Source organism: Patagioenas fasciata, chromosome 4, assembly GCF_037038585.1.
Source record: "Patagioenas fasciata isolate bPatFas1 chromosome 4, bPatFas1.hap1, whole genome shotgun sequence".
Lineage (NCBI taxonomy): Eukaryota > Metazoa > Chordata > Aves > Columbiformes > Columbidae > Patagioenas > Patagioenas fasciata.
The window spans coordinates 20,500,282-20,518,459 of record NC_092523.1 but is presented as its reverse complement, the minus strand read 5'-3'; the positions used below and the strand labels follow the sequence as shown (position 1 = coordinate 20,518,459).

At 37.8% G+C, this 18,178-nt stretch overlaps 1 protein-coding gene across 1 annotated transcript; it reads left to right on the top strand.

Annotated features, from left to right (window-relative positions):
• The first annotated feature begins 10,919 nt into the window (after window positions 1–10,919).
• On the top strand, window positions 10,920–17,880 carry CCKAR (cholecystokinin A receptor). Its single transcript, XM_065837568.2, has 5 exons — window positions 10,920–11,329; window positions 12,042–12,293; window positions 14,239–14,500; window positions 16,036–16,163; window positions 16,788–17,880. The coding sequence occupies exons 1-5, from the start codon at window positions 11,209–11,211 to the stop codon at window positions 17,312–17,314; spliced, it is 1,290 nt and encodes a 429-aa protein (XP_065693640.1). The 5' UTR covers window positions 10,920–11,208; the 3' UTR covers window positions 17,315–17,880.
• Window positions 17,881–18,178: the final 298 nt, after the last annotated feature.

Here is an 18,178-nt window from a genome sequence, read left to right as displayed (position 1 = left end):
TAATTTTAGGTTGGAAAATATTGTATATGACCTACCACCTACTCCTTCTTAAAACGGAAAATCAAAATGTATTTAGCAATTAATATAATGATCTGATTCTTTAGAATTTATCTGAATACTTCTCACACAATCCAATTTTAAATTTCTAGCCTTCTCTATATAAGGTCTTGTGAAGAAGTTATTCCAGTATGAAATTACTCAGTTTAACAGCTAGTGAAATAAATAGTGCTTTACTTTTTATTTTGCGAGAGCATCCAAATTTTAAGTTCTAATAACAACTTTTATGAGCAGTCTTCAAGAATTAATTGAAGACTTTGGGAAGGTCTGTCTTTACAAAGTATAAAATTGCAGCTGAAACTTCTGGCTTTCTGACTGAAATGTAAATGAAGACATAACAATCTCTGTAAGATTATGGTTTGTGCAAGATTATACTTCTGATATTGCTGCATTTAAAACCAGAGTGAGTGAAAGTAGAATCTGGGGGAATTTCACTAACATCTCACTTAAAACATTTTTTAAAACCCTTTAATTGCTCCAGCAACTTCAATAAGCAAAGACTGCTAAAATAAAATACTAGTTGTTATGGATCTTTTGTCATGGTCTCATCAGAAATACCTTTCCTACTTCAATTTATTCATTTTCCCCACATTGCAGGATTGCAAAATGAATGCACTAGAATAAAAGGAGAACACTGGGAAGAAATAAGGTATCCAAGAAGTGACACAGCAGTAGCCACAATTTGTATGATCTGTGTCTGTTTTGTGCTGCTTTGTCTGTACAAAGCTCACTTAACACCAGTGCAGTTGATCACAGAATGGGCCAAACCACTATACATGAAACTGCAAATGCAAGATAGCGACTTCTGGCACACAAAAAAATTATTAAAATAAATCTTCCACATCATTAGTTGCAAATTTTCAAATGTTTGTTAAAGCAAAATTGACAGTATTCCATAAAACTTTTCTGTAGACAAAGATTAACTCTCAAAGATCCATCTTCTGATGTGTTTGTCTGATTTATAAGCCTCTGGGTATTTGGGGATACCACAGCATCCTAACTGAGCCTGGCTCTATCAAAATGTTAATGTAGAGAAATCAGAACAGAATTTGTCCTTAGACTTTTGTTTCCCCCTTCTTTTGAGAGCTGAGTCTTCTCCTTGGCAGCTTTAAAGCAGTCTTCTAATGTAAGCAAAGACTAAACAATCAAAATTAATTTAAAACTTACGTACTTTCAGTCGCATTAACTCCCTGCACAATGTAATGTTGTATAAACATGGGCAAATAGTACAAACTAACTATGGGAATGGTTCCTCAGAGTATGTTTTCTTAAGAATTATATAGACAAAAGGATGGCAAATAAGGCAAATACTACTATCGTTTAACAGCCCATCTGTGCTTAAACTATGGAAATTATTATTTTCGGTGTTTCAGTGTTTGAATAATGTTTTGAAATCACTCTGTGTGGAAATTCTATCAAATACTCCCAGGATAGTTTAGCTCAAGAGTTGAAATAAATCAGAGTATTTGTTATCACTATGGGCTTGGCCTACCTCTCTCTGTTTCTCAAAAAATTGTAACTGACAATTTTCTATATCCAGTTGTTGGATAGCATTAGGCCTATCAAAGAAGTCCAAACTGCAAAGATAATTTGGTTAATTTACAAATAAAGATAAACATTCCCCTGTACCGTGTCTTACTTCATTCAATAATTAGTCCAAACTGTCAGCTAGCACAGTTCCAGTTAAGCAAAAAACTGGCCTGGAGATTGTCACAGTAAAAGAACAAGAGTCAAACAATAAAATACTTAGTTGTGTACAAGGAAATACATAGCCATGAACCTAACTTAAAATCTTACTTTCATTCTAAGAGCCCCAAAACTAGAAATGGACAACCCATCCTTTCACTGCCTGAGTACCTTTCCAGGCAAAACCATGATGATGGAAAACCAGCAAAATTCTAGACATCACACAATCGTTTGCTTTTCTTTTTATTAGATCAGTATCCCACTTGGGTTAAGTACTATCAAGGAAAGAGTATTGTTTCTTTGTGGGATTTATAGACAATAGTAGCTCTCTATGTCATATCAGCAGTAATGGCAGAAAGGTCTTCTAAAGGAGAGACGTTTTGCAATATCTCCTAAAAGTTTTAAATATAGTTCTGGGTTTAGAAATAACTCTGGATAGGTATTTCATACTGCCGTCCTACTGCAAATACTTTGTTTCCTGTTCTCTTTTTCTTATTCTTTATCCTCACTTCATGTTCCGAATTCTCTCAAATGACTAAAATTCATACTCATAATTCAGTTGTTGATAAGAGACTTGGCCAGATGTGTACTTTGGAAAAAGTAAGGCTGTGTATCCCACTTTAGCTACTGAATAATAGAGAATTCATCAAAATATAAGCAAATTGTATGTTCAATTTCTAGTACAGACTTGTGGAAATTTACGTCAAATCAGATGACTGCTGTTCACGGCAAGTTTATGATTCCTATAAAAACTGAAGATTTCAAGTACTACTGTTGTTGATTAAATGAATTCTTATGTAAATGTAATTTTCAGTATTTTTCTGATAGAGACAATACTTTTTTTGCTACACATAGCTTAGGTTCCCTTAAGCCAAGGATTAAATGATTCTTGGGAACTCAGATGTCAAGGAACAAATTTCAGTAGTATTAATTTAAAGGTATTTATATTCTGTTGCAGAAACTGATACTCCTCCAAAAAATTTAGATGTCAGATCAGATGTCATGAAACGCAAAGTAACTTCTCTGTGTACATAGTAAGCCACATAAACTTTGGAATCTTAAATTAAAACCCTGGCTTCAGACACGCTGGTACCAATTCACCCAATAATACGTCAGCTGACTTTCTCTATTTCCTCCCTAGTAACTGCACAGCCAGTCCCTTAATGACTTAGTTGATGTTGTGAAGCTAACATCTCTTTATCTAATTCTGCGGAAATGTGGAAATCTATTTGATCCTAACGTCATAAGTATAGCGTGGCTTCTTTTGAGAGCAGAACTGTCTGACAAATGTAGCGCCGGACCAAGTTTGAAGAGATTGCCTTCCTTTTCCTGACTCTTCCACCAGCCCATGGAGTGGCCTGTGCCAAATACTTCACTTTCCTGTTCTTCATTTTTCTAATCTTTAAATTGAAACTCATAGTGGCTGCAGTTAACGTAAGTAGCTTCTTCCATATACTTCTGTGAGATTTATTAGTGAAAATCTCCAGCAGTAAACCAGTAGTGCCTCTCTGTTATGTGCTGAACTGAAATCTTAAAAAGAAAAGACTACAGCTCTCAGTTGTTACAGTTAGAGGTTTGTTAGCAGTCTGTTCCAGTTTCGTTGCTGAAATTACAACCTATGGGGGCTGTTTCTGGTGGCAGCCCCTGGTCTTTCATCTGTTTGTTACAAACCATGTCACGACTATACCTCAGAAAACAGTCTTGGGCGACTGGTGCCTTAGAACTTGTGATGGATTCTCACTTTGGCCGGTGCTGGTCTATATGCAAAAATGTAGTCAAATGAGCCTATTAATGGTACTAACGCCTGATAGTGTTAATCAATGTGTCATGTATTAATGGTGGTAAGTTGGCATATGGGTCTAGCATCCACAACACAAGGGTGTGTGGGGCTATTTCCTTGCATCTCTAGCTTGAATCCTGAACTGTTTTTTCTGACAAACTAATATATTCACAGAGGGAAGAAAAACATAGGGCTCTACAACCCAGCTTACAAAAGAAACAAGCATGTTTTAAAAATATCTGTGTTTTTCTTTCATGGGTTTCTGTTCATTTCTCATAAGCACTTGTGCATCAGTTATGGTAAGCCACGAAAAAGAAAAGGGTTGGCTTCAGTTGTGCAGTGAGCATTGTTACAACTTCTGCCCTCAGTTTTAACAGTAAGATGGCCAGGTATATGGAGAGAGGAGGTGCTGCTGGACCTAGTGCTAATGGTTCATCCCAGACCTCATTAATGTATCTTATTGGCTGTCACAGGGTCTCAGAAGGGTTTTTATGCAATCTCATGTTACACTTGACAGACCATTTACACCTAGTTCTTCGAAGCAGTTTCCCCTAAACTTTATGCAACACTTGCATAGCGATCTCTGGAGCCAAACTGAATTTCTGGCTGTTCTTTCACCTGGAAAACCCACAGAATCTTTAACATAATTATAAAACTAGACCTGAAGAATTATGGAGTCAATATGCTTTACTTGTCCTGTCTATCAGTGAGCCTTGAACGTTGTACAAAAGTCACAGCCATCACCTGGGAGGCCTCATTTCCTCTCTTCTGAGGAAGATGGTATGACAGGCTGACTGGATGCCCATGAAAGCATCAGGGCCAGTTGCAATGTGTCTCACAGCTATGGTGGGTGGATGATACTGCAGACATCCAAGAAGTTCAAATAATATGAATTTGTACTTCAGAAGAACAAACAGTGGTCACCCCCAAAATTGTTTAAAAGTTACCTTGAGATGTGTCCAGATGAAGTATCATCCGTCAAGACCTGTGGATTCTTCCAGGCATTTATTAAGCTACATGCCACATCATGTCATACATGACCACTGGAAATGAATCTTGTTTGCCTTTGATCCCCTCTACAGCTGGTGAATGTTATTTCAGAAATTACTGACGGTACAACAGGGTGCTCTGAAGTAAATTTCATCCTTAATGCTATTGAGTTCAGATAAGCATGATATAAATCGGTCTTAATTGCAGTTACTTCAAGACAATGATCAGACTCAAGCTCAGATCACCTTGAAAAATATTAAATTAAATGTGTTGCTGAGAATTTTGTGTGTTCTCCAAAAGTGTGGCCTAATCCAGATCTCCCTGTAGTTTGTATCTGTGTGAGTAGCTCCACTGAATCAGTGGCCTAATGCCAGTGTAACCTTGGCAAGTGAGAACAGAAGCAGACTACTACTTTCCATATATATTTCTCCTAATTCATTTATTTTATTTCATTTTCCAAGGAAAAAAAAACTGACAACAAACCCAAAATTGTTTGTTGGTTTGACAACAAAATAAAGGTAAGCTTTTCCAGAGTCTTCATTTTACAAGTGAAGTTTCTCTTTAAATTCAAGTAATGATCTTTGTTAAATTAATGAAAAAACAGAACAGATTCACATTCTTCAGGAAAAATGAATGAGGTAACTGTAAATTGATGCGTTTTGTTTTCGGATGAGAAAAGCATTATACACATAGCATGGAATGACAGACCCCAGCAACTGTTTTGGCTGCAAAGCCAGTGTGTTTGGTATTTGACATTAAAGGGAAAACAAGGATTAAGACTAAAATGAAATAAAATGAAATAAAATAAAATAAAATAAAATAAAATAAAATAAAATAAAATAAAATAAAATAATATAATTAATTTTTATTGTGGATTAGCAGGCCTTGTCTTTGAATACAGGGAAAAATATTTTTATACTTTTCTCTAAACTATCTACACAGGTAGACTATGGTACCAAAGTTATTTTTTAATTAACAACGCCAATTTTATCAATAAGGTAGTGTTGTTAATAAAGAAGACAACTCAAAGAAAGTTCTTGCCTAAAACTTGCAGCATCCCAAATAATGCATGATTAACTTTGAGTGGGACAGACATTCATGTCTTTGTTTTTCCTATGTAATAAAATTACATCTGTGATTAGCAAGCATTTCATTAAAACAGCATCCCTTTTTTTCTTTCTCTTAAAGCTTGCAGGGAGACAATGAGATTATACTGATCTGCATGGAGAACAATCTGTTATGCAATTAGCAAAATGCAGTGAAGAGAAATTATGTTAAAAAGGCAACTCAGAACTGTCCAAACATTAAGATTATTGGTTGATTATTTGAGAAAATCTGTGGAAAAAAAAATGCCTAGAAAAACAAAACTCTTTGATCTTAATATGTTTCATGCAGAAATCCACTCCAAAAGGGGAGTCTGGAGCTCATAGCAAATTCTTACTTATTTAGTCTGGCAATTTAACCAGCAGACATTGAATCCAGCTCAGCCCAGAAGCAGATGGTATTCATCCAGAACTTCTAAAGGAAACAGGAAAATTATTAAACATGATGTGTAATCTCTTGCTTAGACCTACACTGTTGCCAGAGAAGAAACATTACGCAAATGTGATACCAGCGTTTAAGAAAGGCTCCAGGGAAACAAAACCCTTGGAATTACAAACCTGTCTGTAAGCCTGGCACCCATAGAAGGGGCACTGGTGGGGATTATAATAACAGATAAAAACCTCTGGACATGTGATCTGCCCAAACTTTGTAGAGGAAAGCTACACCTTGCAGATTTAGAGATCTGAGCATGTGAACAAGATGATCCAGTTTGTTTAAACAGTAATGACACAGTTTTTGGGATTTGCACTAGCTAGCACCCCCTCACTTGTCCTGCATGTGCTTTTGGTTGAAATTAGTACCCTCTGGAGTCAACCATGGCTTGGTACTTATCCCTCAGCCTTCCACGTCTGTGCTGCGTATGCTGCCTCCCACCACCACACTGTCTGCTCATTTGCTGTCTGCAGCATGTGGCTGTGCCAACACGCTTCCCAAAGCAGGCCATGTCCAAGGCCATTTGGCCCATTTTGCATTTCTGCAGGCTACACGAGGCCTCTGACCACGGCTGCTGACCCCATTGGCTTCAGCCCTCTTGCATGTGCTGAGGAAGCAGTAGTGAGCCCATCCCTTAGGATGTGGCTAGGTGATGGACTCCGACTGCCATGAGGAAGCTGGTCCTTCACACCTTCCCACATACACTTGAGACTGATGTCAGAGACATGGATGGGTTTTTTAGTGTTTTTTGTAGTGTCCTGCAGGCTGGCCAGTCTCTCACCCCCGTAAGAGCAAGGAGGATAGTGGGACCCTGCAGTGGTATGTACCACTGATGACCAGCTACATCCAGGACTCCCAGAAGTAAAGAACATTATGCCAAGTCCTCCACAAGAGCCCACTGCTCTCTGTCAGTTCAGTCTTTTCGACATGGCATGCTCATGGCAGCCTTATCTACACACAGCCTGGTACTGCCACTGCCACCACCAGTGGGCTTGCAGTGGGAAGACATGAATGGCAAGAGATGAAGCCATCTTCTCACATGTAAGTCAGGACAATAAGCTTGACAAATGTCATATCAATTTGCACATACATAAAAAGTGAGCTGCAATGGAAACATGTTTCTGGGCTACCTTTACAAAGCAATGAGCAATTCAGTGGTGGCCTGGCTGGTAAAGGTCTTAATAATTCAGTAGAATACGTGATGAGTTTTCCAATGACTTGCGTGTGTGCATCAGGCTTTGTGTTCTGTTTCTTTAACTTAAAACATTATTTCCTCCTGCTGTGGGCACAACACACATCACTGAGCTGATGTATCACTTCTTACTTTGTTTCTTCATTGCTTCTTTAGGCCTGGGATGCTTTAACACATGGCGATCAACATTCACAGACAGTCCTGGAAGACTTATCTGGGCTGAGGGAGCAAATTTGGCATGGATTTTCTTACCAGAAAGAGCTAGGAGAATCATGGAAGCAGGAGTTCAGGAGCAATTTAAGACCGTGGACAAGTAGAGTGTTGTTCTGGAGGGAAAGAGGAAACAGCATGGTTAGAAGATTGGAAATAAAAAGTAGGAAAGAGAAGTAGGAGTGAAAGGCAATTCTGAATGGACCCCCACAGGAAGCTTTGGTACAGCTGTTCATCTCTTTCATAAACGCTCCAGAAAATGGGAAGAAGGTTTGAGGTAGAAGAGTTTTCTGCTCCTGCTAAGTCATTCAAGGAAAGGAGAAACAAAAACTGACTTGGAAGGACTGCAGAAAGATCTTTCTGATAAAATGGGAGAACAAAAAATAACTGCAAAGCAGAAAACAATTATAACTTCATGAATAGTGTAGGGCTCTAAACTAGATATTACTATGCAGGAAAGAGACTACTGAGTTTACGGTAGGTTATTCCATTAAAACATCAGTTCAATTCTCAGTATTCATAAAAAAGGTAAATAGGATTACAGGAATTATTAGGAAAGGAACAGAGGAAAAAACAACACAAAACCACAATATGCTATTATTTAAATTCTTGGTTCATCTTTATGCGTTAGCGTCTGTGAAATACTGTAGAATAACTAGAAAATATTTTAGACCTGGGCCACAATGCTCATGGAATGTAAAAATTGCTTGTTTACAAGGAATGAACAACCAACCTGATGTTCTTCAGATATGACAAAATTGTATCAGGTACATAGAAGTTAACTTCAGAATGATAATTCACTGTCTGTCATGATACAGTAGAGAGACAACAGCCCCAGTGTATTCTCTTTGACTGCAATGATCCCCCTAATTATTCTCCTAATCTTGTCTTCCCTCCTGGTCACTAACTATGTCTCCCCCAGACCTCCATTCGCTCTTTTTCATCTCTTCTTTTGAACCAGATCCTGGAGAGTTCATGGAAGACTCTATGCAATCCAGCTCAGCAAGTTTGGAAGCCCAGCAGATGATAAGTGCACACTGTCAGTCCAGTCTATATTTGACAACATGAATAAAAATTAATCCTTAATGTAACATTGCTTCCTCAAAGTACAGGAATAAACAAGCTGTAACTCACCAGAACATCAGCAATTAACCTCTCACTGCAAAAGTACAGTGGTGCAACCAGTATAAAAACTCAAGATTAAAAATTAATTGGGGGAGAATCCAACTCCAAATTGCAACACATCTATGGTAAATAAATAATACAGTAAATAAAAATACTGCTAATATCAGCCATTCAACACAACTGCAACTGAAAACATACCAAATCATTTCTCTAATGCAGATCTAATAGAAGGTGTCAAGAATTCAGAAAGATCTCTTCCACATTAAGAATGAGCCCAGAACAACTATTAGATATCTTGCTTATAGAAAGCCTCGAACTCCTTTACAAGGTATTTAATTCAATAAAGGAATTGCTGAACACAATTACCCAGCCTGAATTTTGCAGCAGGTCAGACCATCATAAGAATTATAAATAATTATAATAATTTCTTTTGATAGACAAAGATTTCTTAAATCTCAGAATCAGATGGAATGCTACTTCATGACAAAAGAAAATGCCCTAAAATTTGAAGACTTCTTGAACCAAATTCCATACAGATATAGAAAGCAGGATCAGTATCTCAAGTGTAAAGGACAGATTAGAAAGGCAAACAAAGGCTGCAAAATTTGGTCTGAGTTGGTTTGTCCTTGATTTTTCTTCTACAGAAAGTAATTTTGAAAGGAAAGGGAAGTTGTTAACCAGAAGTTTGGGCAGCTTAGACTAGTCTGCATCTTGTTATCTATGAAGAGGAGCAAAAAACCAACCTAAGTGCAGTAGTTCTTTCCAAAAAGTATCTATTACTTTTCCTGTGCATTGCCACTATTAAATCAGTACCTGTCTTGGCTGCCATTTCGGCTGTTTGGGATATTATAATAATTTTAAATTGTCAGAGTGTTTGTTTAGGAAATACTTGGATAATTACAAATAAATCCAAAAATAAAACAATAAAAAAATTATATGTTTAATTCAATGTGACGTTTGTAATTTGAGTGGTTAATTAGTAACACCTGTAAATTTCATAATAGAAAAGATACAAATTTTTTAAGCTGAATTAGCTGCCTAAGAGAAAAATCTGGTTTCAGAGATGTTGGTACCTAATGTTCAGGCTTAATGCTCAGTCATTGCAGAAATGGAAACCTATTTCAATTTTCATTTCCTCAGTATGCTTGTCTCCCATTTTGAGATTCAGAAGTGGAAAAATAAACTAGAATGTGTCACTCTGGATTAATTTCCTACCAGTGCACTACACCTTTGAAACTGGAATTGAGTCCTGCTGGACTGAATGCTTTTTTCAGCTGGACATTTACACATTGTATAGACTAATTGCCAGCTTGAGTAATTTTATCTCAGATTTTTAAAAGAAATGGAAAAAATAAAATTAATCTGATAAGGAAAAGATTAGTTAGAAATTAGAACTTTAGGTGTAACTTTTCAATCTACTCTCCTACATACCTGTTCCCATTAATGGCACAATAAAGCAAAGCTGGAAGATTGTATATTGACTGTAAGGTCAACACTTGTTATTAGGAACCAGTAATTGCCTTATCTATTTAAGTAGAAGACATTTTAGATGTGAAGTTTTCCACTGAGTTGTAGCAGGGATTAATTTATAATATTAATTTACATATTTGGCCATAAAAAAGCTGTACACTGGAAGTTAAAAGCCCATGACTCTGAGAAAACACCAGAGGATGATGTTTATGAATTCAAAAAGCAGAGTGCAGAAGAAAGACTTTCTTTTAAACAATCAAGATTGTTGTGTTTTACTTACACTAACACGTTACTAATGTAGCACAATTTATCAGTTCATTAAGTTTGTATTCACGTCCTTGCACTGAGAAGAAATGCAGGCTTCTGCTTAAAATAACCAAGAATTTTGATAACATACTTTCATAAGGTTTGGCCCAAGAACATTAAAATTAGTGAGTCATTCTATTGACTTGCTGGGGTTTGGATCAGGCATGTACAGCATTTTCATAAGAACTTAGCACTTCACCAAGTGAGATAAATGTAACAGCTCTTCTTTTTCTGAGAACACCCAGTCTCCAGTCTGCTCTGAAAAATATGAGGATAAGAATCATTTTGATGCAAGGCATGCAAAATGTTCACTATGTTCTTCTCTGCCCTTTTATTCAGCTGCTCTTACAATTTTAAATGTTGTTGGTTGAGAGGCGGATTTGTCACTCTCATCACTCACTGGTTGTGATTTACTGGTTGTGGTGTCACAGACTCCCTCTGAGAAATATTGCAGACACACGAGCAGCAGCAATGTTGCAAGGGGTTAACACTGTAATATTTTTCTAGCTTATTTATAATCCCGACAGCAGTCCAGTAACAGAAGAGGGTGGACCTTAAAAAGTACCAGAGGGGATGTGTGTGGATGTGCGTGTGTACGTGTGAGCAGGGATGTGCCATATGCTTTGCTTTTCTGAACTGCCTGGTCTGCCCCCAGAATAAATCCTGTTCAGCCTGAGCAGGACTCTGTGTGCTGGGTGCTCCTGACGGAGAGTTAGAAAAGCTTCGTTGTACAACTGCCTCCCTTGTGTTTCTCTCGAAGATTTCATTCAGAAATGTATTTGTCTACTGAAGGAATGGGCAGATAGTAACAACCCCATCCTCTTCTTCCTCAAAGATAACCTGTGGATACCGAAGAATGGAAATAGTCGATGCAAGCTTCCTCGGGAACGGTACCAATATTACTGCTTTTCTGTGTGATATCATATTGGAAAATGACACTTTCTTCTGTGTGGATGATCCACCTTATCCTTCTAAAGGTATGTACAGAAAAAGAGATTTTTTTCAGGCAGTTTTAGTTCTAGTTGAAAATAGAGGAACTATGGAAAGAAACAGCTACACAAGGCTTTTTCTGTGAGAGAGTACAAATTATCTGCTTGCTGATAAGTTAGGAAGAGAAACACGCAGGAGAGAATTTAGTATGTACTGCTTTTCCAACTTAAAAATTCAACTAGAACAAAATTTGGATATAATGGAAAACTAAAACAGTAACACTATCGAGCACAACATATAAACAGCTCTGCTAAGGACTTGGAGAAACATTATTTTTACCCTGAGCAATTAAATAACAACAGAGTTATCTTACCTGATACTGTGTATTAAAGTGAATAAATATTAATTTATAGCACTCTGAGGCTGAAAAAAATCCATATATTAAAATATTTTTGATTGCTGTATCATTTCTTACTTCTGCACAACGAACGAACTGCCATGGTAAGTGAGCAGCGCACACTAAATAGTGTGAGCAGAATGTGCTTTTAAGAAGTCATGTTTGGCTCTCCAAGTGTATTGCTTGTGTTGCATTTTAATGTTATGCAATTCAGGTAGATCAGAATAAGTTTAAGAATTTCAGAACTTCCACAGATTTTATAGTGGTGTAAAGACATAAACCTTAGTAAAACTAAATACAGAAAGGTTTTTGAAAATATGTATAGTGCATAACCAATGTTTTTTTCTTGTGACAATTTTCAGATTTGCATCAGATTATTCGGATTCTGCTGTATTGTTTGATATTTCTGCTCAGCGTTTTGGGGAACATTCTGGTAATTACAGTACTGATAAGAAACAAGCGGATGAGAACAGTCACCAACACTTTTCTGCTGTCGCTAGCAGTCAGCGACCTGATGCTCTGCCTTTTCTGCATGCCATTCACCCTCATTCCCAACCTGCTGAAAGATTTTATTTTTGGTAGCACTGTTTGCAAAACTGCCACTTATTTCATGGGTAAGTCTTGGAAGTTTATACTTACTTCGAAGATTGCTAAATGAGATAAGTGAGAAGGTCATTAAAGCAATAAAAAGCCAATTGTTTCCATCTGCCATTGAACAGGTAGCAAAATAATAAGGAAACAACTTAATAGTGCAAAACTTCGTGGTTCAGGTTTCCTCAGTATGATCCAGCAAAACACAGAGGTGCCACTTCAGCCAGCAAAACACCTCTGTGGGTAGTTAAAATTAAGTGAGAAGTGTGTTGCACGATGAAGCTTTAATGAGGAATCCAACACATGCACTTGCTTACCCATTGCTGACAGAGTTATTAGCAGTGTTCAGATCACCCAGCAGAAATGACATGGTTGTACCAGCCTCACAAAGGGCAGATTTTGCTCACAAATTTTTGGTAGCAGTGATACATGAAAAAAAATGGTCCAAAATAGGTGTCATTTATGTAACTAGAAGTTAGAACAAGCACCTTTTGAGAAGAGACCATGTGTGATCAGAGCTCACCAGGAGACCGCAATAGACAGATACAGGTTGACTTTAAGAAGCGTCACTTGTATGTACCTTGCCATGCCCCCTTTGGTTGAAAAGCCAGGAGTTTCAAAATGCCTGGATTATGTACGTCTGTGTAAGCAATTTTGTCTCACTTGTTTGTTTCTTTAAAAAGAAATTTTAAAGTAATTTAAAAAATCACATTATGTAAGGTTGGGAGACACTCACATAATTCCAGAAACTTTAGGTCTGCTTTCAAGCTGTGCCCTTGAGAACTTTGATGTAATGTGAAAGTACACACTTAAAGTGTGCGAATGGGAAATCAACATCTTTTTGTAGATAAAGCAAATAGATCTAAAGGCTATGTTTAAACAATTATGAGGAGTTGTTGCCATAAATACCATAAAACATTACTGAAGCATTGTAACCTTTCTCCTATTTCACACTGTGTAAATTACTTTATAAAACATCCAGTGAAATATTTTCAAACATGAAGTTTTTAATGATGAAGGTGTTTAAGAGTCAGAAATCGGTTATTTCCCATTAGGAGTTCAGGTCAACAGAGGCTTCAGCTGACAAACATGCTGACATCCATTGCATTATCTGTGCTCAATTTTTCATTTTAAGATGTAGGAATACTTATTTTAAATTATAGATAATTTGTGTAAAGCAAATGGTAAAGATATTGGCATTTCATATTTTGACACGCATTAGAACATTCACAGAGGCCATTAAATGAAAGATCTTTCACTGAACGAAAAATTTGTGACAAAGTTAAGAAGAAATATTTATGATCTTGCAGTGATAAACTGGGGCACCTCAGTGACAGAAATACAGACCACTGCATTGCATTTTATAATATATGAATAGGAGAAATTAAGGACACTTGAAGGACAAAGATTCTGCTTCATTACTTCATTCTCCTGCTTTGTAATGCCATTAGCATCTAATTAAAAAAAAGATAATACATTTAATTCTCTTGAATGAGAAAATCAGATCACCAGTCAAGCAAGACACTTGAAAATATTAAAACAACGGAAGAGGCGTTATGAAGTCCTGTGTTAAAAGAGTGATTAACAGCATAATCCCACTGATTTCAAATGCTCGTTTGAATTTCAGTGCAATTAGTGGAGTGGATAAACCACAGTAGCAAAGAGAAGAATTAGGAGGAAAAGTGTCTTCTTCCCCTGTTATAATTTCATGGTTTGATAAAACAAATCTTTTATATTGGACTTCTGGAGTTAAAGAAACACAGAGCAGGAACATCAGTTTGGAGACCCAGACCCATTGCCCACTCATTCTTTGCTGACTTAATATGATATTCATCAATGTTTTGGCTTATAAATAGTTTGCTATATTTTTAATTTTTATATATGTACAGAAAGTTAGCAAGACTATTTGAAAATAAAATGAATCTTTTAAACAAGGGAATAATCTTTTTCTTTCTTTCATATATATAGGTATCTCTGTAAGCGTATCTACATTCAACCTCGTTGCTATATCTTTGGAGAGATACAGTGCCATTTGCAAACCGCTGCAGTCCAGGGTCTGGCAGACAAAATCTCATGCCTTGAAAGTGATTGCTGCTACCTGGTGTGTTTCCTTCATTATCATGTCACCATACCCAATTTACAGCAAGCTGGTGCCTTTTACCAAGTATAACAACACCACAGCAAATATGTGTCGGCTCCTTTGGCCAAGCGATGTAATTCAGCAGTCTTGGTAAGACATAACTGACTGTTAGCAAATGCATAATTATCTGGTGGAAAACAGGATTTCATGGTAGCATTAAGCCTGTTGAAAATCAAGTAATAACCTTCAGCAAACATTTACGCTTCTATCATGTTTATTTAAGAATTTTTTTTAAAAAAGTGTTTTTAAGCTGCTTACATTTTGACACTTTTATGACTTCTCCCTTGTCATAGGAATGATACCCAACATAGCAATGATTCTCACAGTATGGTCTGCTAAGCCCCTACTGTCGCTGTAAAAAAAGCATCTGTCATTCAAGTGGGAGTACTGCTTTCACTCATTTATACAGAAACTTAAATATCTTCAGAGAAAGCCTTCACTAATCTTTGAGAGACACAGAGACATACAACCATCTCTCTGGGAGCTGCCTTGCCTGTCAATTTGTTTGTCTGAAGGTCTCTGATGCAGAGAAGTAGAATATGAGAACTTGGAGAGGTTGCAAATGCCCGTCTTGAGAATTGAACCCTTTGGTCACTTACGGAAAATAGGGACAGAGAGATGAGGGGAGAGACAGTGCTCCAAGTCACATCCAGGCAGAGTAAGTAAGTAGTAGCAGTGTCAAGCAGTAATATTATTAACACTTAGGCATTCTGTCCTTGTGCAACAACTAAATGCTTTAACTGGCACTGAGAAGTGGTAAGATATTTTGGATACTGAAGGTCAGTTGGAACTGGGAACAAGATTAAAGTGTGCACCACTTCAGCGCGGTGTATCCACAAACACATTAAATTTGTATTAGTGCTTTCAGTAGTCTCAGTTATTTGCCAAGTATCTGCCTTAGGACAAAAGAGGAGGGAGGGTGCAGGGCAAAATTCTCTTCTTCTTTCCCTTTCCCTTTCCCTTTCCCTCTCCCTTTCCCTTTCCCTTTCCCCTTCCCCTTCCCCTTTCCCTTTCCCTTTCCCTTCCCTCCCCCTCCCCCTCCACAATCAAGTAAAAGCTGCTTCCTTTAGCAAAGGTGTTGCCAGTCTTGGGATCCATCCCAGGGATGCAAGCCCAGGTGGTGGCTGCTCTGTCCCTGCCCATGTGTGCCACGACCCTTGGCAAGTCAGATCTCACTGAAGTAGTGACTGCCAGTACCAGGGGCTCCTTTGAGAATCAGCAGCTGCTCCTCTGGCTTATGCCGGGCAACTTTAACACCATTCAAAGCTACAGGGCATCTGACACTTACCTGGTTAAGCAGGGAGCCCCACTCCTTGGACAGAGACCTTCTAACCCCTCCAGCCACTGCAGGAGTACCCATCTCCTCTGGGCCTGCGGAGCCTGGGTGACACACGTTTTGTAGTCACAATAACTTTGTTCCTGCTGTACTTTTCTGAGGGAAGAAGGAAGAGAAGAGGTGGGAAACTTGTAATATCCAGAGCCATCAAAATGATGCTTTGTATTAGTATGAAAAAATTCCAGCAAAATCTTGAAATCCCAGCCCACTCAAATTCTCACCAGGAGAAAAAGGAGTTTTTCTGGGTTTGTGCTGTTCCCTGGTCACAGTTTGTCTTTTGATTCTTTAGGTACCTTTTCCTGTTACTCATACTCTTTCTTATACCTGGGATTATAATGATGATTGCATATGGCCTGATTTCCTTGGAACTCTACAGAGGCATAAAATTTGATGCCAGCCAAAGAAAATCTTCACGAGGTAAAAATACATTTAGGTTTGTGGTTTTCTTTTAGGTTAGAGTTGAAGATACGAGCAGTCATCTTGAGGCTACTAAAAACAAAGTTTCTATTTGCAAAAATATTCATTGCAGTCAGTTACAGTTGTGATCCTGCCAGATGCATTTGTTGACAGAAGTTATTCCATTATTTACTGGCAAATAATTCCTTACCTATGGGTTGCTTGCAAAGACTCTGGGCAGGATACATTACATTTCTAATTTGATTATTATAGAAATAACTTTTTTTTTTTTCTGACCATGAATGAGGACCATCTCTGTCAATAAACACCACAATAAAAACAGTCAAATTAAGACAGAAGCATACAACTTCGAAAACTATCTTCAGCGAATACTTTAGCAAACACTGTTCTTACATTTTTTGCATCAGTTTATATAGAGTTAAGACATGAGAATATTGGGAGATAGCAGAAGCAGAGTAGCTGATCCATGACTGACTGAGAAGCAGACGAGTGCTATTTTGCGGCAGTTGTTCAGCTGTGAATTATGTTATTTATTTAGACTTAGACTCCATTCTTTGTTTTGTATTTTGAATCACCGTTTAGAGATATTTTGCTAACTATTTAAGTACTACTTTATATGCACAGAAAGAAAAATAAGTACCTGCAGCACCAAATACGAGGATGGAGATGGATGCTACCTCAACAAAACCAAAAGAAAAAGGAAAATGCCATTGCAACAGTTCTCTGTAACTAGCCATACCAAAATAGACAGGGTGAGAAGCAGCAGCTCTTCCGCCAACTTAATGGCCAAGAAACTTGTCATCCGCATGTTGATGGTGATAGTGATTTTGTTTTTCCTTTGCTGGACTCCCATCTTCAGCGTCAATGCCTGGCGCGCGTTTGACACCGCTTCGGCAGACCAGCGTCTCTCAGGAGCTCCCATCTCCTTCATCCACTTGTTGTCCTACACTTCTGCCTGCGTGAACCCCATCATATACTGTTTCATGAACAAGCGTTTCCGCATGGGTTTTCTAGACACTTTCACCTGCTGTGCCAAGCAAAAGCCCCCTGCAATACGGGGAGAGGTTGGTGATGAAGAGGAGGGGAAGACCACACGGGCTTCACTCTCCAAATGCTCTTACATGCACATGAATGCATCCGCACCCCGTTGAGCTGCATCACAAGAAGCTGCCCATGGCCTACAGACATTCAAGTGTTTATCGCCTGGTCTTAGAAAGTGACTGTGGCATCAGATGAACATGATTTAGTTCTGAGGTAATGAAACACTTCAGCGACAGTAAATGCAGGGAGAATTTAATGGGAAATGGATGCTATCACTGTCTGAGCTTTATGGCACCTTCCTTTCAAAAGTACAGAGGAAGAGAGCTCTTTGAAGATAAGGGGCTTTATAAAAAGCCTTAGAAGATGCTCTATTTGTCACAAATTCTCCTGTAAAAACTGGTGTTCTTTACATCAACAGTTTCCCTCAGTTTTCAGCTGCAGTTCTGAGTATCTCTTAAAATTTTCAAGACGCTAATACATTCTCCTCAAATGTGATTACATGTATTGCAGTCTTCACTTCAATATCTATGCCTCAGAATCTAAGTCTTTCTGTTACATTCATAGTATTTTTTTCACATTATTTTAACTGAGCTTATACATATTGAGTTCATTTTGGTGTTGTGGTCAATTAAAAGAAGAATTTTGGGGTGGGGATATTTGGTTTGTCCATGTGAAAATAACACTTTTAAGTAAAATATTTTTTTTTTAATAAAATGAAAATAAATATTTGTGGCTTTGTGGATGGAAGGCATTCTTCACTCAGTCAATCACTTGAATTAACATCTTTTCATGTATTTTTGGTTTAAACAGACCCCATAGAAAAAGGCCCCAGTAGTGACTTTCTTCCATGCAGCTGCAAGTACCCACACATGCAAATGGAAGGGTCTTGGATGAACCCCAAACACTTGTGGAAATTGGGATAAATGCTTGGTATAAAGGTAAAGAGGTGATTTTACAAAGGACACAGGACTGAA

Excerpts from the sequence above, each read along its gene's own strand:
- CCKAR (XM_065837568.2), top strand. The coding sequence starts at position 11,209 with ATGGAAATAGTCGATGCAAGCTTCCTCGGGAACGGTACCAATATTACT. Across the intron at positions 12,294-14,238 it reads AACTGCCACTTATTTCATGG|GTATCTCTGTAAGCGTATCT; the intron begins GTAAGTCTTGGA and ends TCATATATATAG. Across the intron at positions 16,164-16,787 it reads CCAAAGAAAATCTTCACGAG|AAAGAAAAATAAGTACCTGC; the intron begins GTAAAAATACAT and ends TTATATGCACAG.